General features: G+C 45.4%; 1 protein-coding gene across 1 annotated transcript in view; it reads left to right on the top strand.

Moving 5' to 3' along the window:
• The window catches only part of LOC126458616 (ATP-binding cassette subfamily C member 4-like), a 305,514-nt gene that overhangs the window by 272,751 nt on the left and 20,379 nt on the right, over positions 1 to 12,384 (top strand). The window contains exons 20-22 of the mRNA XM_050095782.1: positions 7,431 to 7,558; positions 7,846 to 8,091; positions 8,243 to 8,403. Of these exons, the coding sequence (XP_049951739.1) occupies positions 7,431 to 7,558; positions 7,846 to 8,091; positions 8,243 to 8,403 (535 nt within the window). The remainder of the gene's footprint in view (positions 1 to 7,430; positions 7,559 to 7,845; positions 8,092 to 8,242; positions 8,404 to 12,384) is intronic.

Here is a 12,384-nt window from a genome sequence, read left to right as displayed (position 1 = left end):
TCCTCTTTCTATAGGGAGTATTTCTGACCTCTGCTTATTTGCATATACAAGTTGTAACCTATTGCTTAGATAAGATTTGAATAGATGGAGTGTATCATCTTCAATGCCATAGTATTTTAACTTTTTGATGAGTATGTCATGTGACACCAAGTCAAATGTTTTACTTAGGTTGTAACTTCATGTCAAGGGCACGAGCTAGCACTAGCATTAGGAGTTTTTATACACACACACACACACACACACACACACACACACACACACACACACACACACACACACACACACCCAGGGGGTCCACAACTCTTTTGTGGACACGTGCGTAGCGAGCACGGGACCCTGAGCTAATGCGGCCTCCTTCCTTTCCGGGCTGCATACCTTCCCTTCCCTTTCCGCATCCCTCCCCGTCCCCCATCTTCGCCCCCCCCCCCCTCACCTCTGGCTCTTTCCTTCCCTTTCTCCCCCTCTGGGAGTATGGTTTGTGCCTACGTCCGGAGACGGACGCTCGAAACTGTTCCAAATTCCTTGCTTTCTACACTTGCAAGTCCTCGTCCTTCCTCTGTCCTTCTCTTTTCCTTCCCTCTTCTCCTTGCCCTTTTCTCCGCTGTGGCGTTTGAGACCCCCTCTTCTTTCCTTTCCCTTTCTCTTTTTTCCTCCCTGTGCGTGTCTGAAGGCCGACCCACGCACTTCCATGCGTAGCCGGTGACGGGGTAACGCGTAATTCCCCGCCCCGGGTAGACAGGTAGGACACGTACGTACCCCTTGGTAACGGCCAGGCCCAGGGAGGGGTGATTACCCGAGCTGATACCTTCCGAAAGTGCCGATTGGTCCCTCCGTCCGTTTGTCGGGAGGTGTGACCTGAGGTGTGAACAATCACCTAAGGCAGGTGTGCCCTCGGTGAGGGCCCCCACAAGGGAGGAGCGCGCCATCGGAAACGCCGGTAATCATGGGGGATTCTTCCGCAATGGTTTCCTCACCTTCCACTATGTCTGCTCACAAACGTAAGTTCACTGAGTCTCAGCCACAGACGGTTCTTCCATCGTTGCCACAGTTCCTTGTTGTTTCTCGGTCTGACGAAGGTCACGACTTTTCCACGGTCAACCCTTTCATTATCCAGAAAGGTGTCGACGCAATTGCGGGTCCTGTAAAGTCTTGTTCCAGATTACGGAATGGCACCCTGTTGTTAGAAACACACAGTGCCCTCCAGGCTCAAAAATTGCTGCGTACTTCTCTGCTCCACACCTTCCCTGTCCGGGTGGAACCGCACCGTACCTTAAATTCCTCGCGTGGAGTCGTTTATACACGCTCCCTCGATGGATTGTCTGACGAAGAAATTCAGCACTACCTGTCTGACCAGGGCGTCACGGCTGTTCATCGGGTTATGAAAAGGGTTGACTCGAACATCATTCCAACCCGCACTGTCTTCTTGACATTTGACAAAGTTCAACTCCCATCAAAAATCAAAGCAGGCTATGAGATAATTTCCGTTCGCCCTTATGTCCCAAACCCTACGCGTTGCTATCGATGTCAGCGGTTCAATCACACCAGCCAGTCCTGTTCCAATCCGGCCAAATGTGTTACGTGTGGCAGGGATGCCCATGAGGGTGCTTGTCCACCTCCATCCCCTCGCTGCATCAACTGTATGGGTGACCACGCTGCTTCCTCTCGAGATTGCCCCGTTTTTAAGGACGAAAAGCTCATCCAGAAAATAAGAGTGAAGGAAAAGGTGTCGACCTTTGCTACTCGAAAATTATTCGCCAGTCGACAGCCCACCGTGCCTCAGAAAGGAAAATACAGCACTGTCCTTGCTTCTCCTCGGCCAACAAAGGAGGCGGCCAAGCAGACTTGCGACCTCACATTTAGTACCACGGTCGTCAGATCGGCCAGCGCAAAGATCGCCCGTTCAACCTCACCACTTTCGCCTGCCCACTCTATGGCTCACCCTTCGTTGGGTTCTGCTAAATCTCGAGCCCAAAAGTCAGACGCCAAGTCTTCGAAAAAAGAGCATTCTCGTGAAGAGTTTTTATGTACCGCAACTTCACAACCATCGGTTCCTCCTTCATCTAAACATCATACTTCCAAGAAGGCTACGAAGAAACACAGTTACTCTCCTTCTCCGCCAAGGCGTGTCCCATCTACAGCACCACCTGGCGGAAATCGCCCTCGGCCGTCTTCTGTGTCGCCGAGGCGCACTGCTGGTGGCCGGTCAACTGGCCGATCGTTGGTGGCAGGAGCTGCTCCTGACCAACCTATGGATCAGGATCTTCTGCCTTCGACTGAATGCCATTCCATGCTGTCGGTCGCAAGCTCTGAGCAGTCGTTGAGTTGACAGCACCCTTGGTCACGTTCCTCCATTTTCTGTTCACCCTATGTCCATTATCCACTGGAATATCCGCGGCATTCGAGCCAATCGGGATGAATTGTCGATCCTCTTACGATTCTACTCGCCGGTCATCTTCTGTCTTCAGGAAACAAAGCTGCGTCCCCATGACCGCTTTGTTCTCCCTCATTTTCAGTCCATCCGATATTATCTCCCCTCTGTTGAAGGCACTCCAGCCCATGGAGGACTCATGATTCTGCTCCATGATACTCTCCATTATCACCCAATCCCCTTAAACAGTTCCTTCCAAGCTGTCGCCGTCCGTCTTTCCCTTTCAGGATACACGTTCTCTCTTTGTACGGTATACATTCCATCGTCTACACCAATGGCACGAGCTGATCTCCTTCATCTTCTTGATCAGCTTCCACCCCCCTATTTGCTGGTTGGGGACTTCAATGCCCACCACCCGCTTTGGGGATCTCCACATCCTTGTCCACGTGGCTCACTATTGCTAGACGTCTTCCACCAAGCGGATCTAGTCTGCCTCAACACTGGGGTCCCCACATTTTTGTCTGCCTCCATGACAAATTTATCTCATTTGGACCTTGCGGTCGGTACTGTTACGCTAGCTCGGCGCTTCGAATGGTTCGCCCTTGATGATACATACTCGAGTGACCACTTTCCATGTGTTCTTAGACTGCAGCCTCAACTGCCATATATGCGCTCGCGACACTGGAAGTTTGCCCAAGCCGATTGGACACTTTTTTCGTCTCTAGCGACATTCGATGACCGTCGCTTTCCCAGCGTTGACGATGAGGTCACACATGTTACCGACGTTATTCTCACAGCTGCGGAACGTTCAATACCACGCACCTCCGAATTGCCCCGGCGCCCCCCAGTTCCTTGGTGGAACGAGGCATGCCGTGACGCAATACGTGAGCGGCGACGTGCTCTTCGCATTTTCCGTCACCATCCAACTTTGTCCAACTGTATCCGATATAAGCAGCTCCGTGCGCGATGCCGTCGCGTCATCCGCGATAGCAAGAAGGCAAGCTGGAAATTCTTTATTAGCTCATTTAACACCTTCACTCCCTCCTCAGAAGTTTGGAGTCGGCTTCGATGGTTCTCAGGCGCGCCTAGTTTCTCCCCGGTCTCTGGGCTCACTGTCGCGCATGATACCTTAGTGGACCCCGTCGCAATTTCTAACTCATTGGGTCAGCACTTTGCTGAGATTTCGAGCTCTTCAAATTACCCGCCAGCGTTTCTCCCGAAGAAACGTGCAGCGGAAGTGCGACATCTTGCTTTCTCCTCTCAAAATCACGAAAGCTACAATACCGTTTTCTCCATGCGGGAACTCCAACATGCCCTCTCTTCTTCTCGCTCCTCCGCCCCAGGACCGGATGGTATCCATGTCCAAATGTTGCTGCATTTATCAACCCATAGCCTGCGTTACCTCCTTCACCTTTATAATCGAATTTGGACCGACAGTACTTTTCCGAGACGATGGCGGGAAGCTATCGTCGTTCCTGTTCCGAAACCTGGAAAGGACAAACATCTCCCCTCTAGCTATCGCCCCATTTCTCTCACGAGTAGTGTCTGTAAGGTTTTGGAGCGTATGGTGAATTACCGTTTAGCTTGGTGGCTGGAATCCCACAGTCTTTTAACACCAGCCCAATGCGGATTCGGAAAGCATCGTTCTGCCGTTGACCATCTTGTTGCTCTCTCCACTTATATCATGAACAATTTTCTCCGGAAACGCCCAACGGTAGCAATATTTTTTGATCTGGAGAGAGCATACGATACCTGTTGGAGGACAGGCATCCTCCGCACACTGTTCTCTTGGGGCTTTCGAGGCCGGCTGCCCCTTTTTCTTCACGAATTTATGGCAGAGTGCACATTTAGGGTGCGGGTGAACACTACTCTCTCCCGTACTTTCTCCCAAGAAAACGGGGTACCCCAGGGCTCCGTGCTGAGTGTTGTACTGTTTGCCATCGCCATTAATCCAATTATGGATTGTCTCCTTCCTGATGTCTCGGGCTCCCTCTTTGTGGACGATTTTGCGATCTACTACAGCTCTCAACGGACCAGTCTTCTTGAAAGACGTCTTCAAGGATGTCTCGATTGCCTCCACTCGTGGAGCATCGAAACCGGCTTCCGTTTCTCACCCAGTAAGACCGTTTGTGTTAATTTTTGGCGACGTAAGGAGTTTCTTCCGCCCTCCTTACATCTAGGTCCTGTCAACCTTCCGTTTTCCGACGTCGCTAAATTCTTGGGTCTTATGTTTGACAGAAAACTGTGCTGGTCCTCCCACGTTTCCTATCTTTCGGCTCGCTGTCTGCGTTCCCTTAACACCCTCCGTGTCCTGAATGGTACCTCCTGGGGAGCGGACCGAGTGGTCCTTCTCCGCCTCTATCGCGCCTTAGTGCGCTCGAAATTGGATTATGGAAGCATAGTCTACTCCTCTGCTCGGCCGTCTATTCTTCGGCGTCTCGACTCTATCCACCACCGTGGATTACGTTTAGTGTCTGGAGCTTTTTACACCAGCCCTGTGGAAAGCCTTTATGCTGAAACTGCTGAACCTCCGCTGTCCAATCGGCGGGCAGTCCTTCTGAGTCGTTATGCTAGCCATCTGTCTTCCATGCCTGCTAATCCAGCCCATGACCTTTTTTTCGACGCCTCCTTTGATGTCGGGTATGCAGGCCGCCCCTCCTCCCTACTACCACCGGGAGTCCGCTTCCGTCAACTGCTCCATTCTCTTTCCTTCCGCTTTCCTAAAACCTTCTTGACAACTTGGGGTACAGCACCGCCTTGGCTCCGTCCCCGGATCGACTTGCTCAGAGACCTATGTCAATTTCCCAAGGATGGTACCCCTACACTTGTTTACTGTCGGGCATTTGCTGCTCTATGTGCACAAATGACGGAAGCCACATTTATTTACACCGACGGCTCGAAAACATCGTTAGGTGTAGAGAGTGCCTATATTGTTGGCGACACCCCAAATCACTTTCGGCTTCCCGACCAATGTTCGGTTTATACTGCGGAGCTTTACGCTGTTCTCCAGGCTGTCCACTACATCCGTCGCCATCAGCGGATACAGTACGTAATCTGCTCAGATTCTCCCAGCTCTCTCCTAAGTCTCCAAGCTCTTTACCCTGTGCACCCTCTGGTCCACCGGATTCAGGACTGTCTGCGCTTGCTCCACCTGGGGGGCGTCTCAGTGGCGTTCCTCTGGCTCCCGAGACACGTTGGTATCTGTGGGAATGAGGCGGCCGATATAGCGGCCAAGGCTGCAGTCTCTCTTCCTCGGCCAGCTATTCAGTCTCTTCCGTTTACCGATCTACGGAGCGGTTTATGTCGCCAAGTTGCTCATTTATGGCATGCGCATTGGTCAACACTTCCCCATAATAAATTGCGGGAAGTGAAAGCCCTTCCTTGCACTTGGACCTCTTCCTCCCGAATGCGTCGTCGGGAGGAGGTAATTTTAGCTAGACTCCGGATAGGGCACTGTCTTTTTAGCCATCGACATCTTTTAAGCGGTGATCCTCCCCCACTCTGTCCCCACTGCTTTCAGCTGTGGACGGTCAGACACCTTTTAATTGAATGCCCCTATTTTAATCCGTTACGCTCCCGTCTACAGCTATCGCCTGATCTATCGTTGATTTTAGCAGATGACACGCGCTCAGCTGACCGCGTTCTACAGTTTATTAGTGACAGTGAAATGACGTCAGTCATTTGAAGCTTTTTTTGGGGACAACCAACCCCTTTCTATAGTGGATTTTTAAGCATTGCTTCTGCCTTTAGTTTCTCAAATTTTATGACTTTGTTCCCATTGCTGCTGATTTTAAATTTCGTTTTTTTCCTGTTTCCTACGTCATGGGCTGGGCGCTAATGACCATAGAAGTTTTGCGCCCTAAAACCACAAACAAAAAAAAAAACCACACACACACACACACACACACACACACACACACACACACACACACACACACACACACACACACACATAAATATGAAGTCAGGTCTCAAGAGTAAGAGTATCAGCACTGTGGGGTTTATAACCACCTAGCTACAATAGGAACAGAGATACGGGCGAAAACTATTTTTTTTTTTTTTTCCCCTCCCAGCTCCTGGTGTATAGGCTGACCTGCACAATAGGCATGCAGTATGGGAACAGTAACTGCTTGCCAAATCAGCCTAATTGCAGGGCAGCCTACATGTTAGGGGCAAGAATTTTTCTTTTTTTTCAGGCCCAACATGTAGGCTGCTCTGCATGATACGTATGGTGTGGAAGTTGTATTGGCTTACTTTATTGCAGGGCTACAAGTTGAGTGGATAGAGGTGCTGATGGACAGAGTGAGGTGAACGAGGAAGTGGACAGGGAGATGCAAGAAGGAATTGTGGGCCACTAGAAAAGGAAGAGGGGGAGGTGAAGATACAAAAATATATAATTAGAGAGGGGGGGGGGTGGGGGGAGGTGGTATAGACATAGGTGGGAGGATGAGGATACAGTGAGGGGAGGAGGTGGTGTGTTCAATATGAATTGGATGCATATGCATTTGAAGCCACAGGGAAAAGACTGTTGTATCAGTAAAATGTAAATACTTATTTGTGATGATGACAGTGACAACAATCATGATAACATAATCATTGTAGCTCCACTAAACATCTACATCCATACTCAGCAAGTCACCTGACGGTGCATGGTGGAGAGTACCTTGAGTACCTCTATCGGTTCTCCCTTCTATGCCAGTCTTGTATTGTTCGTGGAAAGAAAGTTACGTGAACAGAAAAGGTGTTCAGTTATTTTCCATTAAGCTATTGAGTATTTGCCCCAAAATTTGCCATCACACATTGTAAATTAAACAAATTATTTAAGTGTTGTGTTGACAAGACTACTGTATAATCAGTAACCAAAAAATGCAGAGGAAAGTCAATAAATAAACTGAACTTCAAAAATTTTTATTTGTGCTTAGTGACAAGAAAATAGAACTCGCATTGTGGATAGTGTTAAAAGTGCAATTAAAACAATTTTATGCGTAACTGATGAAGCAGCTTTAATAATGTCTACTTGACTGAGTGAGGTAAAGAATTAAAACTGTTTGAAAATTTTCAGGAAGAAAACCACCGCCTACCTGGCCTCAACATGGAGCAGTGAGATTTGAAGGTGTATCTTTGCGATATGCTGTGGCTGAACCACCAGTTCTTAAGGATTTAAAATTTGAAATAGAAGCAGGTCAAAAGGTACAGTTGGCAATTACCAAAAATTTGATTTCACTTTATGTTTTGTTAAATCGTTCCAACTAGACTGGGGTTGCCAACATCTCATTTATTTCTTACCGCGCTATGCTCCTCCATTTCCATCCCCCCCCCCCCCCCCCCCAAGCCAACAATGCCAACAGATTGAACAGTAAATTGTATTATTCTACATTGCCATTAAGTCTCGTCCATTACACTATATACATGACTCAAAGTTTAAAATTTAGCTTTGAGAGGGACTCTGTTCATAAGATATTTGTCATTTCTTGCAGGTTGGTATTGTTGGAAGGACTGGAGCTGGCAAATCATCACTTATATCTGCACTTTTCCGCCTGGCAAACTTAGAAGGTGCTATTTACATAGACAACATAAACACTCAAGATATCGGTCTCCATGATTTGAGAAAACGCATTTCTATCATACCACAAGAACCTGTTCTTTTCTCAGCTTCAATTCGATACAATTTGGATCCTTTTCAAGAGTTCCCTGACCACCAGATATGGAATGCCCTGGAAGAGGTAAGACACTTTGTAACGAATACATTCCTGGTTGTAACTTCATATTTATTGTGTGTGTGTGTGTGTGTGTGTGTGTGTGTGTGTGTGTGTGTGTGTGTGTGTGTGTGTAAAAACTCCTAATACTAGCTCATTGTACTTGAGTGTTGCACAGGTTGAGCTGAAAGCTGTAGTGGATGGCCTTGACATGAAGATAAATGAAGGTGGAAGCAACTTCAGTGTTGGTCAGAGACAATTAATATGTCTTGCACGTGCAATTCTCCGGAACAACAAGATACTGGTTCTTGATGAAGCTACTGCTAATGTTGATCCACAGTAAGTATCAATTGCTACTTGTAGTTACCAGTAAAATAAATATTTTTGTAGTATAACTGGATACATTAAAAATCTTGCCACCAAGCAACAGCAAGATAACACACACTTAAAGTATTACAATTTGCAAGTGTTCGGAGCCTGTGGCCCCTCCTGACAAAAGGGGTTGAAGGGGAAGGAAAAGAACTGAGAAGTCTATAAAAATTGGTGGAGTTCAGCCAGAACTCCAGGTCAGGACAAACTTATGGGACAGTAAGTATTGCTTCTTGTAATTGACAGATTTGCATAAAAGAATTAATAGTCACTGAATGCCTCTTCCTCCACGACCTGTTGAAAGATGTACGTACATGTAAGAAATGTGATCTCCCTGTTTGTTTGGCAACATAATGCTCCATGTCCATAAAATATTGAACAGCGATAAGGAATTTCCTTTTTCCAGATGTAGAAACACAAGAGTGAGTTGAATATTTATGTATTCCAATTCCTTGTGGTAAAATTTGTGTAGTGGAACAAATGGGTAATTGCAGCATGTCACTGGGTGACAAGTGAACAACCCCAGTAACTCTATTTACAAACCCAGCTGTCAGTTGTACTGTGGACCCCAAGAAATTAAATTTTACTGTCCTGACTCATTAATTTACATTCATTCCAGCTAGCTAAACGTACCACAATATGCATATTGAATCAATAATTCAAAATCCAAGGGCCATATAGAGCCCATACTGAAATGCTGCACAGTCAAACATTCTCGGAATAGCCAGTTAGGAAGCATGGGGGAAAGGTCACTGCAGTCCATCCCATGTGCTCTGTCTGCAGACAAGCATATCCAAATCTCGCCCAATAATGATTTGGTCTTCCTACAGGGCAGACAGTTTATGGTGTCTGACCTTGTCACAGTCTATTATTCCACATACACCCTCAAATATAACTATTCCTTTTTAAACACTCTCAAATTTTGGCCCCTCACCTCTGTTGCCTATGCAATTGGCATATGAGAAATCTCTATCCTCTGTGGAGGTTTCCATTGTAGTCTGAATCTGCAGTAAACACAGACATCATCTTCAAAACTTCATTTAGTTTAAATAACAACCTTCAGATGCTCACTTTCCTGATCATCCTGACCAGGAACCACTCCACCCCTGTAGACGTGTGTCCATTAAGACATAATCAACTGAATTTGAGTCCTGTTGTGTTCATCCAACATTGCTGTCCCTTTGATTATCTGGCTGTTAATTCAAGCACAAGGACCACACATTGACATTTTAATTTATTTATGATTATGCTTGGGAATTTTTGAGAATAGATATGAAATGCACAATAAATGCCAAACATTGAAAGTGCCAAAAATGGTTTTGAATTTCTCCTTTTATTACGAAGTTTGTGGCACCATGCTATGAACTCTGTTGTGCACTTCACTGGTTTACAGAATTGCGTGCAGTTTTCTGTAAAAGTTGTAAGCAGCCTTTTGCTCCATGTATATTTACCCCCATTACCTTCAGAATTTCGAAGAGAGTACTTCAATTAACATTGTCAAAAGCTTTATCTGAGTTTACAAATGCTATAAAAGTAGGTTTGCCTTCCTTTAACCTATCTTCTAACAAAAGGCATAAGGTCAGTATTCCCTTGTGTATTCCTAAATTTCTCCAGAATCCAAATTACTCTTCCCTGAAGTTGGCTTCTAGCAGTTTTTCCACTCTTCTGTAAAGAATCCATGTTGGTATTTTGAAACCGTGACTTACTAAACTGACAGTTTGGTAATTTTGACACCTGTTACCAACTACTTTCTTTGGAATTAGCGTTATTACATTCCTCTTGAAGTCTGGGGGTTTTCACATGCTCATGCGTCTTCCACACCAGATGGAATAGTATTGTCGTGGCTGGCTCTCCCAACGCTATCAGTAAATCGGATGGAATGCCTTCTACCATTGGGGCCTTGATTCAACTTAGGCCTTTCAGCACCCTGTCAAATTGTTCTCGCAATCTCATATCTCCCATATCATCATCATCATCATCATCATCATCATCATCATCATCATGAATGTCCTCTTCCATTTCAATAATCTTGTCTTCAAGTACAGTAAATAAACCAAAAACATTTTTGGAGTAGGAATTAAAGTTCAGAGTGAAGAAAAAAAAAAAAAAAAACTTTGAGGTTTGCTGATGGCATTGTAATTCTGTCAGAAACAGCAAAGGACTTGGACGAGCAGTTGAACGGAATGGATAGTGTCCTGAAAGGAGGATATAAGATCAACATCAACAAAACCAAAACAGTGATGATGGAATGTACTAGAATCAAATCAGGGGATGTTGAGGGAATTAGATTAGGAAACAAGACACTGGAAGTAGCAGATGAGTTTTGCTCTCTGGGCAGCAAAATAACAGATGATGGGTGAAGTAGGGAGAATATGAAATGTAGATAGGAATGGCAAGAAAAGTGTTTCTGAAGAAGAGAACTTTAACAATAAATATAGATTTAAGTGTTCGGAAGTCAATTTGAAGGTATTCATCTGGAGTGTAGCTGTTGATGGAAATGAAAGTTTAGATAAGAAAAGAATAGAAGCTTTCAAAACATCGTACCATGGAAGAATGCTGAAGATTATATTGGTAGATCACGTAGCTAATGAAGAGGTACTGAATAGAATTGTGCAGGAAAGAAATTTGTGGCACAACTTGGCTAAAAGAAGGGAGCTTGCAGTAGATATTTGGAGATGAAGAGATGTGCATGGGGTATCGTGGAGAACTGCATTGAACCAGTCTTTGACTGAAGGCCACACCAACAACAGATTGCTATTCACCACAAAGAGGAGACCTTGTGGTGCAGAAAGGCACAACGGAAAGACACTTAAACATTTCAGTTTAAAGGTCTTCAGATGGAAATTTTTATCAGTGCCATTGGTTTTAAAGTGCTCACTAAATATTTCGGCACTGCTCCCGTTGTGCACTGTTCATGCATTTGGACAAAATGCACGGTATTTTGTAATGTACTGCGTTTTTTTTTATAAAATGCAATAATACTAAGATTGTAACAGACATTGAGCACATACTTTATCTAATTAGATGAGTTTAAGAATGAAAACTTGTTTTAATATTAAAGACAAAAATTTCTGATACAATGATCATGAGAGCATACTTAGTGTTACAGTGCGAACAGAAAAAGGCTTCATTACACAATGTTTAACAAGTAGTATTTATCAGCTTGAAATAATAAAGCTGTGATAATGAAACTCGGTGGTAATGTTAGTCCTTCTCTACATAATCATTATCTGAGACCAAATTTTCCCATGGGTTTATGACTTGTCATAGACATTGGTTGCAAAAATATGCAAGTATTGTTGTCCAGGAAATGTTCAGCCTCAAAAATCACCTAGTCATTCTCAAAATCCCTGCCAGCAGTGGTTTCTTCATGCGAGGAATCAGGAAGGAGCAACTGGTGAGGCATAATTTGATAGCCCAAAGAAGCATAATGTGGGATTGTCTTGCGGAGAATGAACTCGGGCATTATCATGGAGTAAAAGCACCCCCTCAGGCAGCTTCCTGTGACTCTTCAACTTTGCAGCGTACTGTGACTTCACTAAAAAATTTTGGTATCATCTTTCTGTGACAATTTGACCTTTACAAGTATAATCTGTTTGCACCATACTGTGGTTCGCCACTGGTAGCTGAGTGGTCAGTGTGACGGAATGTCATACCTAACGGCCCAGGTTCGATTCCCGGCTGGGTAGGAGATTTTCTCCACTCAGGTTCTGGGTGTTGTGTTGTCCTTATCATTATTTCATCCCCATCGACACGCAAGTTGCCAAAGTGGTGTCAACTTAAAAGACCTGCACCAGGCAAACGGTCTACCCGACGGGAGGCCCTAGCCACACGGCATTTCCATTTACCATACCATGGCAGTTCAAAATCACTTTCAGCAACACCTTATCACATGAAGGCTGGTTTGCCACTTCATTTTGCATCATTCAAACTTGTTTTACAACACTGGAA

This window comes from Schistocerca serialis, chromosome 2 (assembly GCF_023864345.2).
Source record: "Schistocerca serialis cubense isolate TAMUIC-IGC-003099 chromosome 2, iqSchSeri2.2, whole genome shotgun sequence".
In the NCBI taxonomy this organism is placed as follows: Eukaryota; Metazoa; Arthropoda; class Insecta; order Orthoptera; family Acrididae; genus Schistocerca; species Schistocerca serialis.
Note: the sequence above shows the minus strand (reverse complement) of the source record. Positions and strands in the feature narration are given on the sequence as shown.